At 40.0% G+C, this 22484-nt stretch overlaps 1 protein-coding gene across 2 annotated transcripts in view; it reads right to left on the bottom strand.

The window, feature by feature from the left end:
• LOC120727897 (ephrin type-B receptor 1-B) overlaps positions 1–22484 on the bottom strand; it is a 170407-nt gene that overhangs the window by 32822 nt on the left and 115101 nt on the right. The window contains exons 6-10 of one of the 2 annotated variants that reach the window (XM_040022503.1): positions 18160–18284; positions 9485–9647; positions 6983–7091; positions 5933–5997; positions 737–925 (exon numbers count right to left, since the gene is read on the bottom strand). In XM_040022503.1, the coding sequence (XP_039878437.1) occupies positions 737–925; positions 5933–5997; positions 6983–7091; positions 9485–9647; positions 18160–18284 (651 nt within the window). The remainder of the gene's footprint in view (positions 1–736; positions 926–5932; positions 5998–6982; positions 7092–9484; positions 9648–18159; positions 18285–22484) is intronic. The other variant, XM_040022504.1, reaches the window with a different exon arrangement.

Raw genomic sequence — 22484 nt, 5'->3', positions numbered from 1 at the left:
TAATTAGCTGATCCCACTGCATCCTTATCCCTATTGTATCTCTGTCACTTCCTCACACCTAGCTTGCTGAGGCCGCCTGTGCTCCAAAGCTATTCCAGGCCCAGCAACATTACCAGGGGTATTTTAGCCTCCATATGAACCAGCATGTATGATGTCAATGTGTCCTCTCAGCTGGAGAAAAGATGTGTTCAATCCCAAAGAAAGGGACATGTACCAAACACATGGATATACTGAACTTAAGTTGAATCAGAATTCACTTGAAAGCAATCAGGACCTAATTATGTAGTTGTAATTTTAATATACAGTTTAATAATACATAAGAGGTCATTCTCAAGCTAAGAAAAACAAAACAAAACAAAACAAGAAAGCAAGGACAGGAAACAAAATGTCTGCACTTTTACATGTAAAGTAAATGGGGAAGAAATGATGCAAGGGCTGAACATGATCAAAGCCAAAATCAACAAGATCCAAAAACACAGAAGCACAAAGAAAAGGCAGAGAGGGTTGAGTTATTTCTAATGACATTAGGTCCCTGGGTAGGTGGCCTATATACTGCTAGTACACTTGACATAGGCCCTTGACATGTTCCCATCTGAAGTGGCTGCCAGAAAGGTTGTTCTTCATGACCTTGAACAGATTCAGGTTTTTATATGACATACAACAACTCAACAATCCACATTTATCTGACACACAGACACAGAATACAAAAGCATGCATGCACGAAGATTTGCCATACCTGCACCAATGACCTCCTCTATTTTGACAGTAGAAACATCTATCTCCTTGGCAAATTCTCGTACAGCTTCGTTTGGGTCCTCGTAGGTGAAGGGGTCAATGTAGATCTTCATCCCCGGAGAGCCTGAGAAGTGGGTCGGGCAGCCCAGTGGGGAGGGGCAGTTAGACATGTCGGCTCGCAATGAGAGTTCTAGAACAACCAAAGTGCTCAGTGAGCTTTCCAGAAGATGAAACTAGTCTTTTGGGGTCTTGAGCTAAAGGTTGGTGAATTCAAATAACCCCCAAGTGTTAGCTTAAATCACAGAGTCACAGCATTACTTATAATCACTATAAACTTTTGATCGCTGCAAATGATGATACCTTCATTTGCTCTATTATCCATGCTTAGAGACGGGCCAAAGCACGGCAATGTGTAAATTAAAATGAACGTGTACTGAACACATCAAAGAGTGTAGGTGGAGAATTAAAGGAACTGGCTCCAAAACATGTAGAGGCAGACAACAAAATGGTGGTGATTCAGTGCTTACGAGAGGAAAAGAGCTAGAGAGAGAGAGAACGAGACAGAGAGACAAAGAGAGGGAGGGAGATTAAGGGATAAAGGAACAGATGAGGGAATATAGAAAGAGTAAATGTAGACTTTTTTTTCACCCCTTTATCCCTTACCCTAGCAGTATCTGCTCTTTGATAGTGGTAGAACCAATTTTCCTGCAATCTTTCCCTATAGGAGCTCATAAAGAGATAAAGCCGCTACGCTATCAACTAGCTTTTTATGCCACTCTACAGTAGGTGAGACCAGTTCACAGACTGGCGATGTTTGCAAAAAAAGAAGTACAGCTTTTCTGTGCCGACAGGCTAAGTAAAACACTTGTAAACAAATTCAATATGCTGCCACAAGATGGACAGCGAGCAAGTAGACTTCAAATCATCATTTTTGCAGCTACACCCAAGGGCAGCCTTCTTTCTCAGAGCTGTTTAGGCAAAATCTTTGCAGCCATGATTGGAATAAACCCATCTCCATCAAGTCAATTTGTGCCTAGCCCTTTGCATAAGCCACAGAGAAGGAGGGAGGAGTCTCAGGAGACAAAAAGAGAATAGGGTCTAGTCCTGGGATCAAGGTGCCTCACCTTGCTCTTGACTAGAAGCTGATTCTAGTTACCACACTAATTGCTTTGAACCCTGTCTGTGTGAGTGTAATTGCTCATTAGAGATTCCATACAGACTGGATTCAAGTTAATCCATCAGAGGGTTTACAGCTTTGCATTCCATAAAGTCATTCGATTTACAAATGTCGCCAAGCTGCTCACTTAGCGGCACCACTGGGTAGGACTCAAAATCTCAGTGGGGAGCACGCAACAGCAAGCTTATGGCAGCACGCTCACACTCAAAATCTCAAGCTCTTGTGCACATACCTCCAAAATAAATGTACAGCCATTACATTCTAATTCACAGTCCATAGCCCATTTTTATGTATAATTTAAAATGCAAACAGTTTATCGTCCTCCCTGTGGCACAGCCCTGGTTAACTGGACTCGTCTTTTTATGGCCACTGGATAAAAAATAGATTCCTACTTTAATATTTCATAGGCTCTCCATCTGAGAGTACGAAGCAAATGTATCCAGAAGTCATTTCTATTTTGGACCAACATATAAAACAACAACTCAGTCAGGAAAGAATCCAAGGCTGCCACAGTGGCTCACGGACACGTGCGTACCACAACAGATATAAAGCTTAGATTAATATAATAAATTAGAACAAAGTTTATGACATAATTGTCCAAACGGTTAAGTGTACTCAGACAAATTTCCACTCTGGTGGACAATAAAGTTGATTCTATTCATTTCTATTAGCTGGCAGGCGTAATAAGTTACAGTGTACTGCAATGCACTTAACCATGTTATTTTCACCAATGTCCAAAATTTAGCCTGCTATTAGTCTGTCCCGGTCGTTTACGTAATGGTCCTAATGTATCCACAAATCAACTGCAGAGCCGTAATGCTTACATTAATCTATTACTGGCAATGGCTACAATCAGATTACTGGTTTTACTACAAACACTTTATATATTGCCCAAAGACAAACAAAAATGTCTGCGAATGAAATAGTAGCTCCATAAATGCTCATCTTTTTAAGTTAAAAGGGAATGTTTCATACATTAGCCTGTCACCAAGGAAACATAATTTCTTCTAATTCCCTTTGCCTGACAATATTTGTGATTTCACTATATAGCATTTAAATACTTTATGTGATTTATGTGCAGGGCAATATATCCCTAGAGTGTTTTATGTAGGTCTAAGATGCAGACTAATCTACTCCGTGGCTCTAAATATAATGAGCTGCATTTCCGTCTTGAATATTAACTAATTATCCATTGTTTGATGTCAGAAAAGTATTTGTCAAACACACACTTATTATTTATTGTGGCTTATTAGTATGCACATAAGGGATCTACATTTTGTATGGAGTCACTAAAAAAAGAAAGTGAAATGTTTGTGGGGATTTTTTTCAGGCCTTTTGCAACTCTTTTGGTTTTCCTTGAAAAGTTTGAAAAGTGATGAAAGGTTCAACCTGTTAATTATAATATTTGAACATATTTAGGATGAAGAGTGAACTTGCACATATAAAGGAAATATGCAAGAAAAAAAAGGAGTATAAGCATATTTTATATCCACCCATAATTAACTAGTTCTTTTCAGTGAGTTTCCATTCTCATCGGGTGTGAGCACCAGATGTTGAAGCGCAAATAACATCTGCAGCTACGGGGCAACAAGTACGGTCTGAACATTTGTAATTTAAAATTTGTTGGTAGTCATGTGGAAACATGAGGGCACAACACAGACATTTAGTACTTAGAAATGTCTGTTAACTCGTTTAGATGGGTTGTCGGTGTGAGTTAAAGGCTAAAAGGAAATGTTTCCCTGAGAGAATCTGCAAATGCTTAGTGCATGGACCTGAGTGCAGAGCAGTGCAGTAATGAACTTATATGATTCCTTCACTTTTTATATACTGTTATAGATTTAATTAGGAGATAAAAGTATAGAATTCTAATGTTTATTCTACGGTTGGTAACTCCCAATAATGCTGTGAAGACATGTTTTTAGGAATATGTGCAAAAGGAGTACATGAAGTCCTAGTAGCACACTTAATGTCAGGACAGAAGCTGAACCATGGAGTCACAGGAACACAGTAGGCCCCTGTGATAAAACTGTGGCTAGACATACGTGGAGGCAAATATCAACCCATTTTTAAATCTGAGTGCTCCAAGGAACACAGTGGCCTTAATAATCATGAAATTGAATAATTTTGGAACCAGCAAGACTATTCTTAGAAATGTCTGACCAAACTGAGACAGAGGGAGAAGGGCCTTATTCAGAAAGAACCCACTGATCAATCAAGCAGAGGCTTGGAGGTCTGCTGCAGATAAGAAACCTGGGAAACCTGCTGTAGGATCATCATCTCAGTAGAAGCACTGAGATCATGTCTTTAGGTCTTGGGGGCTGAAAAGAAGCCAGTCTGAGTCTAAGCCATATGACAGCTGCTTTGAGATTATTGAACATCAGTTAAATGCATCCAGCAGCATCAGGAATAAGTTTATCTCATCTGATGAGACAGAAATTGAACTCAGTGGGTAGAACTCCAAGCACTATGGCATGATTTCCTGTCTAATAACATGTCTATGGCTATGGAGATAACAACACGGTGCTGTGTGGTGGCTTCTTAGGAACTGCAATAGGAACACTGGTCTGAATGGAAGAAAGGAAGAATAAGTATGAGTCAAATTAGAATAAAAAATGCAAACCATGAGTAGCCCAGCCAAAGGTCATACTTAGACAAAATAGAACTTTGTGGAGAGGACTGATGATGGCAGTTCACAGATGCAATCCAACCTTTCAAACTGCCCAAAAACACGGGTTAATAAATATTTTAGCAACTTAATCAGGAATGATCTTTTGATTGTTTTTAAAGAGAAAACTGCAAAATAGTTTTAATCACTGAATTAATCCACTTAATTAAACTTAAACAGTGTACACAGTGATGATACTGTACATGACAAAAACCACTGAATCTGATGGGGGTGATCGCTTTAAGCCACAGCAGCAGCATTTGACTTGTGTTCACATGAACATCACAAGCAGGAGTTGGTGTAATGTTAAAGGTCTGATTTCTTGCATAAGCATGACCATCAGGCTGCACCACTGAATTTACAGTATTAGCAACGTCTGTCTTGAGGTGGGCTGCAAATGAGGCGATATTATGAGACGCGCGTGGCAACATCTGGAGGAGCTGACAGCTGGGTGAAAGCTGGCAGGCACATTTTTTTGGAGGATCACCCAAAGCAATTGTTTGAGTTGGTCTATTTTATTGCTGCACTGAATACTGCAATTACAAAACTGCCAGTCAAACCTTGACAGAAAGGCAAAAAACAACAATGCATCACAGGGTGGGGGAAAACCTCGTGTGCGTTGGCATTGTGAAGGTTTCCTTATTAGCATTTGATTTTGTATCCACCTTAGATCCTTCATTTGATAATTAAGGCCGCAAACAACTGTTATCTTTTATTTTCACGACTTATGTTAATTACAGTGCATCCCTGACTGTGGCAAAACTGACTCCTCTGTCCAGAGCAGTTTTAATAAGCCCCAAGCTACCATTCTCGTAGCTTTGACACAAAGTAACTGTGTTGAAGCCATTTGCTGTGTCAGGCTCAACAAAATTCAATCCCCTTGAGTAAACCCTTTCTCAGACTGCTAGGTTGGCAGTACATAAGGCTTTCTTTGACGCACCAATTTACACACATTTCTTTTGTGCATGTGTGACTGAGTGTTTGTCAGAGGTTATATGTGTGTCCCTGCAGGCTACTTCCCCTGATCAGTCAATGCCCAGGGAGTGGTTAAAACACAACTCAGTCATGGCTATCGTGCAGCCCTAAGAGATGTCAGTCAATGTCACGGTGAAAAGTAGAACCACAGACACTTGCTACATAAATTTTCCATATCTTTAATGCATTATTATTCATTTTAAATGCCTTACATTATTAATTATAGTCCAACAGTAGAGGAAAAGGAAAATGATAGATAGATAGATAGATAGATAGATAGATAGATAGATAGATAGATAGATAGATAGATAGATAGATAGATAGATAGATAGTAACTAACCAGTAACTTAGAGCAGCTGTAAGTAATAGAGCAGACTCACCTCTTCCTGTTGTGTAATGTTGCAGCTTGTCACTGTACACCGCCTCCTTGGAATATGCTCTTTTCCTATAACGGTGCAATGAGTGTTGGGAAAGGAAAGACAGAGAGCGTGAGACAGAGAGCGAGGGGGAGGGGTGCCAAGATGAAAGAGGTAAACATGATCTTATTACTTTTGGTGTTTTTGTGTACCGGCTGAAAATGACGTGGCTGAAATTGAATCAGCTGCAAAGGGTTAGAAATGGCAAATGAAGTTTATGAAAATGAGCTGATTTTTAATTAGACCTTGATAGGATCTCACTCCTTTTCATCTGTCTCCTCTGCCTCAGCATCAAAAGAGCCTGGCCCATTTGATGAACACTTTACTTGCTCAAACTTGCACACAGCCCTGCAGAAAATTTGACTTTCATATATCTAAAGTGGAGCAAGATGTGAATGTGACAATGTGACAAACCGCTGCAAAATGAAATTGGCTTAACGGGGCAAAGTAGGAGATGTTAAGTTCTCTAAGGAATTGAGTATTCCATTTCAAATGACAATTTTGCTTTCCCGTTCCATCAAATTTGTGCGTGCCTTTACTATTCAGTATGCCTGTCATTGAATCAAGTGATAGTCTTGTTGCACTAATAAATGGTATGTAGGGCACGTTACACGATAAGTTCCAAAGCATAATCAACACCAGTTATGTTTCATAAATGTTTTTACAGAAGATTACAATAAATGTCAGTAATTTTAGGAATCTTACGCACCACTGAATTTTATTTTTACATAATTAATAGAGCAAATGACACAAACCATATATGCTGAGAGTCTGGTGGAATTTTACCTAAAATGTTGTCACCTATTGGATTTTTTAGTACGTATTATTAGCGACAATGAGAACCAACGTGGCATACCGAATGGTTTATGCCCTATGTGTATATTTTTTGCAGTTCCAACTTCCTTCAAAACAAACTGGGAACTTGAAAAGAATCGACAGTTTGAACGACGTGACACATTTTTTAACATCTTCTTAGTGTATTACAAGAGACAAGATAAAGGAAAATCTGGTTACCTGCTGCAAACAATGGAGATAGCAATAAGGGAAACAATGAAGACCACTCCTGCTGCTGCTGACCCCGCAATCAGAGGAAGCTGTTCCCTCAGCTCAGACTTGAAGTCATCTGGGTTGCACAAAGACACGACAGACAAGCAGTGAGAAAGGCTTAGGTAAGGCATGAGAAGCATGTCTGTGTTTATGTGGTGCTGTGTACTTATGCATGTGTTTTGGCAGGAGAAGAAAAGGCAGAGCAGAATGGTTAGACTGAGTTTACTGGTGGATAAAGGAAACACAGAGATCTCTCTGCTGAGATGTGCTGACTGGAATCCTGTGAGCATTTGAAAGACTGACAGACAGGTGGTGTTTGATAAATCAGAAGAGAGACAGAGAGTGAGAGAAAAATCATAAAGCTGGTTGTGAGAAAGAGCGAGGAGGGCAGCTCGCCTTCTCTGTTGCTATAGCTGTCTGAAAGGCGCGGACAAGAAAATGCACCTAGGAATGTTGTTTCTATGGTGTTGAAAGGAAGTCATCCACTGCCAATCACACACATATAGCCCAAACATGTTTTTGACTGTGGTAGTTCAGGGGACAAAATAAATGCCTGCTTAAAAATACCACACAGCAGAATCTTTTAGTTATCTATTTGCGAGCATGTCTTTCTGTGACTTTGGCATCAGCAGACCCTGTAGTTAAAGCAATGCACGATTTAGCATGCTGCAGGCAAATCAGCAGCTTCTAAATCCAATCCCCCATGTAGAATGGGCCCATTGGATTAAAGTGATAAAGTGAGAACTAATGCATCTTCGAAGCAGTGTGAAAGCTGCAGTATATGTGGAAACTGGATGTGACAGGAATTGCTCACTCTTCCAACTCACACATTTATCAAAGGAAGGAATCAAGGAAAGAGTAAGAATGCTGTTCCAGCTACTCAAACTTTTAGGGTAGTCTTCCTGTTCTCTTTCAGTGTATATTAGATGTGAGAGGTCCCCCCACCTGCCCACCACGCGCCCATACGAGAATGTTGACTTTTCTTGACAGCCAAAAATCACAGAGACACCTCTTCTAACAGCAAATACGCTCCCATTACAATTAGTTAACTCTCGAGGCCTCAGCCAATTAGAGAATTGTGGCATCAATCACATAACCAATACTCCAATCACTCGTTTTCCGTCACACCTTACTTTGCGCCGTCGCTTTTGATTTGTTTGATTGTGTGTTTGCGCGTCCACTGGTGGCAAAATGACACCTCGTGGAGGTGAATGAAAACGTGCTGACGGGAAGAGACAGGAGATTATATGTTTTGCGAAAAATGACGTGGAGTGCCTCTATTGTCTTCATGGGGCAATGAAGCAGGTTTGATGAGGGGGGGGCTGGTAGAGGCGGAGGCGGCAGAGATGTGGGTGTTGTTGCCGGCAGTCCTCTGGCGTGTTGCTGCTTGCTTCGACGAATGCCGTGCTGTGGCAGCCAGCCAGCAGATGAACCGTAAGCTGTGCTGGTGTGAGCGAGCATCAAGTATGCGCATGTATGTGCTCACATTCACTAGTATGGTTTCATACGCAAGGAAAGCTGATGCGGAACTATTGGGGAGAGTAAATGGGGCAGTGACTGTGCCACATCTGCTCTGCACACAGGTAAATAGCCACAATGATTGGCTTAATTACCATCATCATGCTTCCCATCTTCCCCTCCCTCAAGATCATCACCATCTCATTCATTGTAATCTTTGCTGTTTAACAGCGAGTCTGGAAATGTCACTCCTGTCTTTAATGTATTTTGAATTATGGCCAAATAAGCATTGTAGGCTAGCCATCAAGTACGGTACAAAGAGTGGAAATCTTATGCAGAACATTAAAAACGTAGGAAAGGCTACTATAAGTTCATATCTTTCTTTTTGTTGCTATTTTTGTTGCCTTGCGCTTATGAAAACCCAGCAGAATACATCTTGACTGAGCCATGTGATTTTCCAACAATTTGACCGCCTGGCAGAGCTATCAACTCTTTGCAAGCACGCCTTCCTGCACATACACAAATGAACCCCAGCCTTGCCAGTTCACCAGGTGTTACCGCCCATCTTCAGCCCTTTCTCTCTCCAACAACCCCCCGCCATGCATGGCAGAAAATTTCTCTCATCAACTACTAATCACAGCTACGCATTCTGGGACAACTCTCCAGCAACAGAAGGGCTGGGTGAAAAACCAATTAGCTAAGCATTTTGGATCAAGCACAGTTAGTTGCACAAACAAAAGACACTCGGTGTTCAACGTATCCGAAGCACCCACACACACTCAAACCTGACTGTGAGGGAAATTAATTTAGCTGTAGAAATAGGAAGCGCAATCAAACATTATGCCTCTCCTCTATCTCACTTACTAATAATAATGCAACAACAAATACAAAGACAAGAACGTCTGAAAAAGAAAAAAAAAGAGCTATTGTGCATGAAATGAAACAAACGAGACAGAGAAGGATACAGCGAGAGGGAAGGAGAGCTGTTTCTCCTGGCTCTGCAATCCTTACCATCTGTGAGGGTTTGGAAGCACATCTTGCTGCTGTATTTGCCAAAGCCAGCCATAGTCCGTGCGCGCACCTGTACCACATAGACTGTACCCGGCCTGAGGGCCTCCACACGCGCTGTGTTAGTTTGGCTCCGCAGGATAGTGGAGTTAATCTCTGCATGGTCCTGAAAAGAGCAACGATCACAGGCAGCAGGTTAGAGATAACTTCATGAGAAGATGTCAGAAGATGAAAGGATTAAATCACACCATTCAGAATTCAGAAAAGTCCAGTGTTGGTAAGTTTGAGTTAAGCTAACAAACAGTAAAATTTTCTGGTAGCACAAGTCACTGATACAACAATCAAGTTTATGATGGAATCACGTATTCTGGTAATAGTAAGGAGAAATGGTCCCGAATTTAAAACAAATTTTAAGTCGCATGTTACAGGAAATGCGCTGTGCTTCTGATAAACATCAGTGACAGAGAAAGAATAGAAGTCGATATAGAGAAGAGTAGATAAACAACAGACAGGAGCGACGAGGCAAAAGCTCTCCTTAAGGCTTCGGTGTGAATGCTGTATTAAACAGACAGTGGTAATATGTTTGTACACCAGTTTTTAAAAAGGCTTCAACCAGTTTGAACTTCAAATAAAATTTCAAACCACGACAGAGCACGTACGCGGTCTAAAACACACTGTGTAAAATATAAAAGCATTTATACAGTTACACGCATGCACAATATTGTAATTAAAGGCAATCGTTTCTTGCGGTTTACAAAGAGAAATCGCTACGTCAGAACATTAAAAACGCCACTGCGTGGTTTGTCGCTTGTGATGTGCTTTATGAGGTAATTTAATTACTGCAAGAAGTTTGAACATTTGATTCTCAGTTTTGTTCTTTGAAGTGGATTTGCTTTTGTTGATTTATTTTTATTTATTTATTTATTTTTTCAGTCCAATTCCTCCGGGAGTAAGTATTTTACTTGTTTATGAAAAGGAATGGCTTAAAAATTCTTGCACGTCCCATGCAACATTCAATATAAGGTGTTTTCCCTCTACTTTAAGTATTGAGTTTTGAATTGGAATATCCATTTAGGATAGAAATCCAGTGGCGAAATTCAGCTTTTGTCAGCTGAGACAACTGGCAAAAATAAAAATAAAACATTCTGAAGAAAAGTCGCTTTGAAAAATGAATCCATGCTTTCATCACAACTCGGTTGGATTAGTGTAATTCTTTATATGTTGGTGTCGTATTCAGGTGGTGCAAAATGCTGCAGCCTGACTTTTAACTGGACCATGGAAAAGAGAGCATATTACCCCTGTTTTATCCTCCCTGCACGGGCCGCCTGTCCATTTCGGAGTTCATTTTAAAATTCTTTTATTTGTTTTTAGGTGACTAAATAGCCTTGTCCCGCCCTACCTCTCTGAGCTGCTGCACTTGCACTGCCCTTCCCCGTCGCTCAACTGACCAGCTGCTCATGGATGTGCCGAGGAGCGGAGGCTCAGAGGGGACAGGGCTTTCGCCATAGCAGCTCCCAAATTGTGGAATTCATTGCTGTTTCTTATTAGACAGGCCTCTTCACTGCTAATCTTCAAAATTCGTTCTTGAGATCCACGTCTTCGGCTTGGCGTTTAACGCAGTTTGTATATTATTCTTTTTTTATCCTTTTGTTTCACTCATGTTTAATCCTATCTTGTATTCTACTGATGCTTTTATTTTGCGTTGTATTATCAATTCTGTTTATTTTATGTTTATTTGTTTATTTATTTATTCTGCGTACTTTTATTTTGTAGCACTTTGGTCAGTGGGAGCAAAATATATAGAAATGAGGGGTGGCTGAAGATTTTTGCACATTACTATATTTTCACTCTTACAGAGGCAGTCTGCAGTCTGCTGCAGTCCTGTCTGGGACTCACTTTAGGTATCTGCTATTGTGGATCAGTAATGACTATGGCCTGTCACCTTCCCATAACCCAGAGTGAATATGACAGCCAGAAAATAAGACTGCACCTACACAACCCCCACCACTGCAAGCTGCTGATAGCTAGATGCTGACAGAGGTAGAGAAGGAAAAGGGCAGCTCAATGCAAAGGGGCCAATTTACCTTGAGTTAGTAGTGCAGTGTAAATATAGGCAACTTTTTCTTAAGTGTAATGACTAAACTCATGTTTAATGCTAAATAAAAACTTCCAAAACATGTATGAGTATGCAGAGAAAACTTGAGAAAAAAAAATTGACAACACTATGGAGTAGAAAAAAAAATAAAGGTAGAGAGGGAGGGGGGAGATGGTAGGAAGCGATAAGAAACTCGAGGCAGAAGGAACCCACATCAAAATCATTATCCAATCTTATTGGTGTAATTGAATCATTCCAGTTGCTCTGTCATTGAGCAGACGAGGTAAACACATCTATGAAATCTGCCCCCCCCACATAATAATGTGAGCAATCACATTAACTCTTATTGGACACTCTGAGCTTGATGAAGACAAATGTTTGGGCCAGGGATGGGAGAGCATCACACCAACAGGCTTTCGCTCTATCTCTGAGAGAAAAGAGATATTTATAAATGCAATGCTGGATGTAACTGGTTTAGAGAGTTTAATCATTTCGCAGACCTTTAGTACATGAGATCACACAAACTGCCATTTCACCAGTGTGCTGCATACAAATACTTGTGGAACTTGACTTCAGAAGAACAGCTTGTATATTTGAATGAGGTACGAAACACAAAAAGCCCCACGAGAGACTGAAACCCTTGTCACCTATTCATCTGGTCCAAGATATGGTTCAGTGCACGCGGACCACTTGGGGTCAAGATTTGCCTATTCCTGCTTATCAGTCATCGTGAATTTCTCTGAATCACACCCCCATCTGCTGAGCTTGAATGGGGGACAGGTGAGCAGACAGATGGCAAATCGCCAATGGGCAAGCATCCCTTGGGGGAGCCCCAGCTAGCAATGGCCCTTTCATGCTGCCTGTCAAATGGGGATTATGTGACACACACACGCACACACACACACACACACACACACACACACACACACACACACACACACACACACACACACACACACACACACACACGCACACACACATCTGCTACTTAAAATGAGCTGGCATTTGGCACTCCAGCAGGTTAGGAGATAACCAATGAAAGCCCATGCCAGGAGGGACTTCCAGGCATGAGAGGTCCTCCCCTGCTGCCAGTCAAATGAGGATTAGGAGGACCACACCCATACTTGCTAAATAAAGACAAAGTTGCAGGTGGGAAGGCAGATGGCGGAGCAGCCAATCAAAAGCGTTGCCAGGGGTGACAGAGAGTAAGCAATATGGGGAGTTTGGGCTCTATGACATGTAATAAAATCACCGAAACACACTTAGCGAGGCAACTCTCTCTCTCATGAATATGGTTCACAGATTTAATCGATTCATTTTTATTGATGTTTCTTGTCCGAACTGTTGTTAATACACGAGCACATGTCTATTAATTATAACCTACCCCTTACATGACTAACATAAAGTAGTGACACTGCATATATTTTGGATGTTTTAATTGAAGTTCTTATGGAGAATCTATTATATCTATTAGAATTATTGTATTACTACCAGAGCAATTATAATTGTATTGGTATTAACAGACTGTCACTTCTTTCTTTTTTTTCAAATTCCAATACACACCCAGTTGCTCTTCTAGTGCCAGTTTTCCTCTGCCACTTGTCATCCTTTCACTTCTGGAAATTTGTATTTTTGTGTGACTTTCTGAATCGAAACGATTCCTCTTGTGGGTCTGTTATAGGTGGTAGTCATATAAGACTATTAAAAAAAGCCTGATTTGACTTCACTTCACTTGGTCTGCAAAAACAAACAAACTATGTGTACACAGACACCTCTCAATGTACACATAGTTTGTTTGTTTTTAAAAAACAAAAAAACACCAAAAATGGACAGCATGGCTCCTTGGCACAGAGACAAACTTGGTAGTACCATGTGTCTTATTGAAAAGCTCACACACATGGGTGCACTCACACGCGCACATAAAGAGAAAGATGGGGAGAATATAAGACAACATTTTGATATCTTCTATTAATGTTCCCAATTAAAATATATTGCCTAAGGTTGGGAAAAACCACTTTAGTAGGGGGCAACAATTTAAATCTCAGAGAGTAGATAGTTTTTATTTCCAAATGCAAATAATTACCACTGCCTCATGAATTCTAATCTAAAAAGAAAATGGTAATTATTTTTAAATAATAGTCGTGATAAAAATACGACATTAAAGACCCCCAATGTCTCTTAATGATTTTGTGAAGTAAAGAAGTTAAACCAGTGTAAGAGCAAATTCTATCCCCACACAAAAAGGGTCTCGCATTTGTTTTTCGTTGCGATTCTGCAAAGCTGTATGTTTAACACTAATGAGGATGGTAAAAGACAAGTGAGAAAATTCAATTTATCTAATGTAAGTTTCAAGGGAAACCTATTTGTTTTTGCTCTTTGAGTTTTTCTTGTTCTTTGTAGGCACCTTTTCTTTTTCTCTTTGTATGCATTCCATTCACCTGGAGACCTACAAGAAGGCTTCGGTAAGTGAGTAGGGAGACAAACAAAGAGGGAGAAAAGAAGAGAGTGCGCTCTTGCTGAGGGACTGAGGGAGTGCTGCATAAGTTCCAACGAGAGAAAAAAAAGAAGAAAAAAAGAAAAAGAAAACTTTTTTTTTAGTTGAGACAAAGGAATAACATGCATTCCCAATTACTTCTTCTGAGGACCTTTTAATTATATGTAAGGTGAGATTTGCAGTAAGACCGCCCCCCAAAAAGTTGTAAGTGTTAATGGTCAGTATGTTGCAGATCATAGTGACATGCCATAAAACTTGCATTTGCTCTCGAATTTGTCACACCGTAGCATGACAGTACTGCTGTCATCCAGAATGGATACACCTGGACTGCTGCCGACACACGCAAACACTGACACTCGCTCACACACAGATCCCGGCACACACACACACACCCTCTCTCTGACACCAGCAGAGCAATCAGTAACCAGAGCCGGTGGCTGCTCCGCTCCAGCCTTAATGGAGGGCCTGACCTCCGCTACGCTGCGTTATTTCCACCCTCCCCAAATTTTCAGGCAACCAGAGGAAAAGGGGTCTGAGAAAAATGGAGAGAACGAGAGCATGCGATTCTACTTTTTCTCAACAAATCTTCGACTCATTTAATCTTGGTTCCCAATTTACAGAGTCCTGAGACCGCTTACTCTGGAATGAGAAGGTAGGTTGAAGAAGTGAGCGAAGCCTGTTGAGAGAACAGCCTCCAGCATTTTCTTGAGGTTTCAAGTGAAATTGTCAAAATGCAGTCATTTCCAACAGCTTTATATATGCAGCTACAGCTTAAACTGCAGTTCTACTATATATGGAAAATTTGGACTTATTCTGCAGCTTTACGATTATCATTACTGTTAACATTTTATATAGCAGTACATTTTCAGAAATGATAAATATTAAGTTGTTCATTTAGTGATGTTGCTTATCATTAAATGAAATGTGCAAACATACATGGAAAAACAGTTCATAAGGCATAAAGAAGAGTTTTTGAGCACCTTTCTGCTTCAACACAGCCTGAACTCTCTTAGCTTTCTACTCAGTTTCTTTGGATTCATCACTCCATGAAACCTGTTACCACTGTTTTTCAGTCCAGTTCTTGTGTAATCTGGCACAACTCAGTCTTGTTTCCCCGTTTCACTAAGAATGGCTTCTTGACAGCCATTCTTAGTCATTCACTCCGACTATTTCTAATGAGACCTCGGCAAACAGTAGAAGGATAAACTGAAGGACCAGATGCATCTTTCACCTGAATTTTTCCTCCTACTTTTTAAGAATGTGAATTTCAGATACTGTTCAGCTGCTGCAGCTTGTTTTTAGGCCTGCTACATCTTCTTTTGTCCTGCACTTGTTCATTTTCCTCAGCATATTTAAAGATAAACTGCGCACCATGCCAAGATATGCCAACTTTTCAGATAATACCTCTGGGAATCACTCCGTTGATGCGAAAAATATTTAATCACTGTCAAACTGTCACTTTTTACAGATTCAACTAAAGAAATGGGAACAAATTATACGTTTTTGGCGAAGCGCTGCTAGTAATTTTAAAAATTGGTTCTTTGCTAAGTTGTCTGTTATGTGTAAACACAACACGGGTTCATCCCTTGAGTTAGTTTCCTTTTTTATGCTTGAATGATTCACAGGTCAGTGTCGAGTAGCTTAAACAAACAAACAAAAACATTCCTCAGAAAATTGTCAGGTACAAGTATCGGTACTGGAAACGAGTGAAAAAGCTGCCACTTATTTCTAAAGCTCAAAAACATTTTAAATTTAGAATAATGTGGCTCGAAACTTTTTCACAGTATTGTATATGGGACATGGGTGCAATTGAGACATTTCTTTCCCAAAAGCAGTTATTTTAAAATAAAAATAAAGAAGGAAATACCTAAAGATCTGTGCAAACATTCTGCTTCACTGACTGCATGACTACATGGTTTTAGCAGTTGCAGCGAGTGACTTAAAGCAGACATGCTTTAAGCCTGAGTCCTGTAGCTCTAGCAGACAACCTTATGAACCAATGTTTTTTATGGCCCCAGAGGGTGTCCTGGTGGCTCAGCAGACAACATCACAGAGCATGTACTTTTCCTTGCATGTATATCTCCCTTTAAAAATGATCAAGAACCAGTCCAATCACTGTTGCATATGACATTCTGTATTGCACTGTCACAGAAAAAACAAAACAACAAACAATCAAACCTGCGTACAAGAACTAAACTTGTATCGAACAAGTACTATGACGAGGTTCTGAGAGAAGTAGATCATTCCTTTATGAACAACCTGAAGTATTACTCAACACATAATGTGACAATGCCATGCTGTTAGAGAAGTTGCCATTGTCAGTGAGTATATGTGGCTCCCCGGGGAGATGGAGTTTGCAGAAAGACAGCTCACGCTTTGCTGTGCTAAGGACTAGCTGACTGTGGCAGGCACACTGAGAAAATCAACTCCATAACCATAACAGTGTGACTACTCTCATATTCAAAAGGCCACATCATCACTTTACAGCAGAATGGGCAAGAAAGCAAGGAAGATAAACTCACGAGAAAGCCATGCCAAGGTTTGTGACAGAGAGAATCTACATGGCATTACGCACTTATGTGCATAGGGAAATTTAACAGGCTGGGAAATTACACTTCAATCCATTTAGCTTCATTTGATTCTCTTTGGCCAAAAACTTCAACCACCTGCACTTTTGGTTGGTTGGTTGGTGCTTAATCAGGCATAAAAACACATCTACACTGACACTTTGGACAGCCACGGCTGGCTGAAGAAGTGTCTGTTCAGAACCTATAAAAAGCCGCGTCAGATCCAAAATACAGCTTGTCAGAAGAGGACCACCGTAGTGGAAATCTCATCTTCACAGCCCAGTGTGTCACAAAGCAATCACTCTGACTCTCCTTCTGTGTCTTACTCAGAGTCACAAGGGGAAGTATTTTTCCAGATAGACACAAAAACATAGGGGTATATGTAGGTGCATTAAGACTGAGCCAGACAGGGTCGAGTACAACCTCTCTGTCACCTGAGCTATCCCAGTACAATTAGCAACCTTGTCCTTGTTAATTCACTAATTTGTGATTACGCAGTGCTCGTCTATTTGTGTGAGGATGCACTGCATAAACATCAATAGGATTAGGTTTCATTGATATTCATGAGCTAATGGGGGGGGGGCTGTATAAGTGTTATTTACACGACACTAAGCTGTCTGGCAGATAAGGTTTCTCAGGGCCATCGCAATCAGATTCAATTTCATGACCTGTGCAATGCCAGAGGGGAAAACAGAAAGCGCTGCAGCTAATATTGGATAACTGAGTTTCCAACTGCAAACACTATTTAAAAACATGATTGTTGTTCTCTCTGATAGAAAATGCTAAATGTGACAAAACTATTCTAAGGTGGGATTGTGAATATTGATCGCAAAGCCTTAGCCAAAATGAGTTTGTGTGAAGTAAATAACTCAACACAAAAAGAATAAAAAAAAAAAAACATTGATAAAACTATATTGATTTTTTTATCTTTTATTTGAAAAGCAGAACATGAGTGAAGGTGCACCAAATCTTAGCTTAGGATGACAAGGACTGGAGAGAAAAAAAAAAAACTGCACAACCAACTTTGCTATACCTATCGATCAGCTTGAGGAGGACAAACAAGGACCCAAACAAAAAAGCTAAAGTCTCCAATCTCTCAGTATCATTATGTTCAAGGCCTTGGGAAAAGCCTACAGGTCAATACTTGTGCAGCATAGGCTCCGTGGGGTAGGACTGGCGACTTAATAAAGCAGACGTATTGTGTGTGAGCAGACGGGTCGATGTGACTCCCTCCAGATGCAATGCATTTTCACAGTGGGACAGGTTGCTGCACTACGCAGAGTGGGCCTGGAGCAGAGGTCAAACTATTCGCTTCATCAGCAGCCGAAACCAAAGAACAGTGGGAGAGGCAGAGTGAACACAGCGAAAGAACATATTATCAACCCAGGGGGACTCAGCTCAGAGATATCAAGGAGAGCTCTGGTTTTTGGGTGGATTTATATGCAGTTGAATATGCAGAGTAGGCGACACGAGTAAAAGAACTTCAGCCATTACAGAAACACACACACACACACACACTTACCTTTTCATAGTAGCGCAGCTCGTAGTCGAGGATGATGCCATTTGGCTGTTCTGGTTGAGGCCATGAGAGTGTGAAGCTATTCATGGTGGAGCTGATTTGGTGCATGATGGGAACTATTGAAGGAGCTGGAGGAGACAGAACGAGTAACACAAAATTAGTGCATTTCTATAATAACCGGCTTTAATTACACATTTTTCTCGCCCACAAGTGGTTGTTGGTTGTAGGTGGTTATTCAAAAATACTCAAATTCAAGATAATTAAACAGATTGGTGAGCAAGGGTAGCAACTCTGGGTTGTAAGTCTGACTAAACAGCTGAATTGCTCAGTTCTGTGCATGTTTGTCTGTCCTCAAGGCTCAATTTCATGAAACCTGGAGGTGAAGTTAGAAAATGTGGCTTTAAATGCAGAGCGCTTTCTCTAAAGTTAGGGGATTTTCTTTAGTGCATTTAGTTCAATAATTCAATCCAAATACTTTCAAACATGATGGTCTATGTTTTAAAAAATAGTGCACTTTTGAATTCTGTACATGTGCAAATAAAACATCACGCTGCTGCACAAATACAAACTGAACTATTTCACCATCAGTATGCTTCTCAGAGTCCGAGCGGCTTAAACAGTGCAACTGCCTCTCTCATTAGTAAGCAGGTAAGCAGCTGAGTTAGAGCGATTAGGCCTGCTCTCTGCCATATTCTGGCACTGCAGGACCAAATATAAACTGGCTTTAGCCAAAACAGATCTGCCAATTTTGGCCGAGATTTGTGGGTGTGGACTTGGGCCGAGCGAGCAGGACTCTGGCTACCAGAATGGTCCATCACCACGAGCCTGGCAAGTGTCCCGCTACCATTGTGTTAGATTTTGTCCGCTGATGGGCAGAGAATTCAAGAGCACGAGTGTAGCCTCTACAGGATGCACTGGATCAGTTCTCCCTTTTCTTTCACGACTACTGATTCACACAGTTGTGTTAACTTAGACTTAAAAACTTAAATATCAACTTGTTTTCATTTCTGTCATTATTAAATTTCATAAACATTTTTTTTTCCTGAAAATTCAGTGAGAGTATAGGTAGTGAAACTAAATAAAACAGACACTGAGTGTCTTTGCTACCTTTGGGTCATCAAAAAAATGAAAATATTGCATATTTTTATACTGATCAATCTTATGTTCTGTAAAAATATTTTTACATTAATTCACAATTTGCATCACAAGTTATTGTGAGGACTGCAGAGGCATATTACAGCGATAACACTGTAAATACACGTTATTACTTTTGCCTTTAAAGAAAAAAGCACTTAAGGCTTAAAATCATTAAACTGATGAGACAAAATTATCATACTTGGCCACTTATTCATTCAGGAAATTGAACCATTATTATAAATGAGTGAGTCAGTATGTGACCCCACAGCAGTGAATTTAAAGCCAGATGTTTTCATTCAGTCAGGTTTGAGTTAAAAACATTGACTGATCAAAATCTGGTCATTACAAAACCATCAGCTTCGAGGGAAATTGTGCATTTTCTGCATAAGCAGCTGTTACGTCCAATATAATACATACTGAAAATAGACCCAGTAGAAATCACTTTGCATTTTATATTATTCATTTAATCAGTTTTTGTGTTATTAAAGAAAAAGTCTTGGGACCATTTATGAGTTTTCTCTTTTTCATTTAGTTGAATTACATACAAATAGTTTGTGTTTGTTTGATTTCTTGTACACTTGCTTGTTGCATTTGAAAAGGTGAGGCCTGTAAAACCCTTACTGGCTTCTTTCCTATCATGCATAACAGTATTTTTATCGTCTGCTCAACTGTGTAAATAAATACGAAACTTGTGCATTTCATATTATGATTAATCAATGCAGACATCTTGGTAATTCCAAAAGATTTGGGGTTTTTTGTTGTTGTTGTTTTCACTTGCAACAGTATACTCTATTATTAGTGATATCAGTATCAGTGATGTCTTAGTGAACCAAATTATAGAGCAGAAAGGGAAAAAAAGCAAGCTTTGCACCCAGCCAGTATATTCAAGACGGAGTCAATAGAAGCAATGCCCCTGTTTGCATATGAACTGCATCTTTTTCATGTAATGAAACCCTTTAAAATCAAATCACTATAGTACCGTGATTGTTTTGACCCAGCTCCACCGTATATTCCATCCTTCAGCCCAAGTACACCTGAATGCACACACACGGGCTGTCAATTAACCCCGACAGTAAGCAATTTCCTGCTCATCTCATATTTTTTTGCCCTCTGCAACTGTCATACCGCTATCATCTGTGCTCCTCTTCATGCTTCACATGTTGCTCAGAGATTGTATTATAAATAAAACTTGATAAAACTTGCGCTGTGTGTGCATGCCGATGTGCCTGCGCTTATGTTTGCGTGCTGTGTTATATCTTACAACTCTGTGTCATATATTTGAATTTAAGTTAGATGAAAGTCTAAGAAGACTTTTTTTTAAATTCAAGATAAGACCTCTGTGTGAACCAGAGCGGGATCTGATCAGCTGCAAGCATGGTTTTAATCTATATGGACTACAAGTGTGAAGTAAAATGAATTGAACTGAAATTAAATTGAATCCTTTTTTTACCGTTTAAAATAAAAAAGGTGTCGCATGCTGATGCGGTGTCCCTCAGGCTGTCTTACTGCTTAGTGTTACTTCTTTTACTATTTTTGTCACTGCTGTTATTTAGCGAATCTGTGTCGTGTTGTTGCTGAACGCAGTATCTAAGCTACTTTGACAATGATTTTTCTTACTCCCGCTTGTAGTATTAATGTATGTAATCCCATTAAGACTTTAAATATCACAAACAGTGTCACATTGACTGTAAGCTTTGGGGGTTTTCTTTCTTTTGGTCCACATGGGACCCATTTTGCCTTCCTCTGGCTGGAGCTTACTTTCCAAAGGTCTGGAATTCTGTGTGGGGAAAAAAAAAGCAAACGAGCCCAGAGCAAAATGAAATACTACTTCAGGTTTCAAGAAAGACAGGACAGAAGAGTCTCATTGTGCTTCTGTCTGGTAACAGATGGAAAGAATAGCTCAAAGAATCAAGCCAAAGGCTACCACAATGTCTTTTCATGCCAGATATGTCTGATTTAGACTTCTGCGGGAAACCTACGTCGTAAGCAGAAACCCTTTTTAACACTAACCTTCCACATAACCTGACACGCACCTCTCGAGAAATGTAACTACACGTCAGGTCGATGTGACCTGTAACTATTGTAATTGGCCAGTGTAGCGCCATTGAATCCTCCTATTAAGACCGGATACCCAGAGGGGGAAAAAATGTCCCAACATTTCGTGTTTTTTCTATACGCTTCCAGCACGGTGATTAATGTGTAACCATACACACGCATAAATGTAGCCAACCATATCTGCCACAATGTAAGTTAAGTCATAGGCTCTATAAAGGCTCCACACAGAAGTCTGAATCAGAAATTAGGGGAGGATTAAAAGAAAACGGTAAAGATTTGATTACTTGTGCTGTAATGGCACAGATCAGTCATGTGGCAATGGAGCTGCTGATAGGCTATTACCTGTGACACGATCAATCAGAGCTGTGCTTGGACACTGAGGCCACAAAGTTTAATATTTCAATTTGTAATATGCAGAGAATTATAATATAATAACATATGTAATAATCACATTTTTGTTTCAGCTGGATTTGGCATCGAAGCAGCAATAAGAAGCCAAGCCCTCTTTATTTAGCTGTCTTTGTGCTGCAGAGAGTGCAGCAAGGACTACGGCACAAATCACAAGGCTGCAGTAACTGAAGCCTGTGCTGCAAAGTGAAACAGTGAGCATATGCTGCATTTTACTTTGCACATCCATATATCACATTGTAGATACTGTAAATCTGTTTAAGCTGTAAAGTTGCATTCATTTGCACAGAAATAACACAAAAGATCAGAAAGTTAAGACACAACTTAAAACTTTATTTTGACCAAACATGTAGTTGCTCTTTCACAACTTTGGAGCTGCTGAGCGTCAGACTCTTAATAAATGATGCACCAGGATGTGTTTTCTTATTTCTGTAAAATGCATCAATCTGTGATCCAGGAGGAAACTTTTCTTTTTAAACAAAAGCAGCACAAATTATTCAATAAAAAATTAGACTGCTTAGCTTTAATGCACAAATCAGTTTCTGTAATGACATACATAAATAAGCCCCAGATTTAACTCCATCATCATAAAGTCCTTCAAGCTGCTATAATGGACTCTAATTAAAAGTTAAAGGATGAATTAAACCAGAGTTACTCTTCAAACCAATTTGTGAAGACACAAGCGACTTTGATTATAAAATATATTCTGCCTACTGCTCATGTAAGTT

This window comes from Simochromis diagramma, unplaced genomic scaffold, assembly GCF_900408965.1.
Source record: "Simochromis diagramma unplaced genomic scaffold, fSimDia1.1 OVJJ01000205.1, whole genome shotgun sequence".
In the NCBI taxonomy this organism is placed as follows: Eukaryota; Metazoa; Chordata; class Actinopteri; order Cichliformes; family Cichlidae; genus Simochromis; species Simochromis diagramma.
The sequence above is the reverse complement of the archived record's forward strand: the minus strand, read 5'-3'. Positions and strand labels throughout refer to the sequence as shown.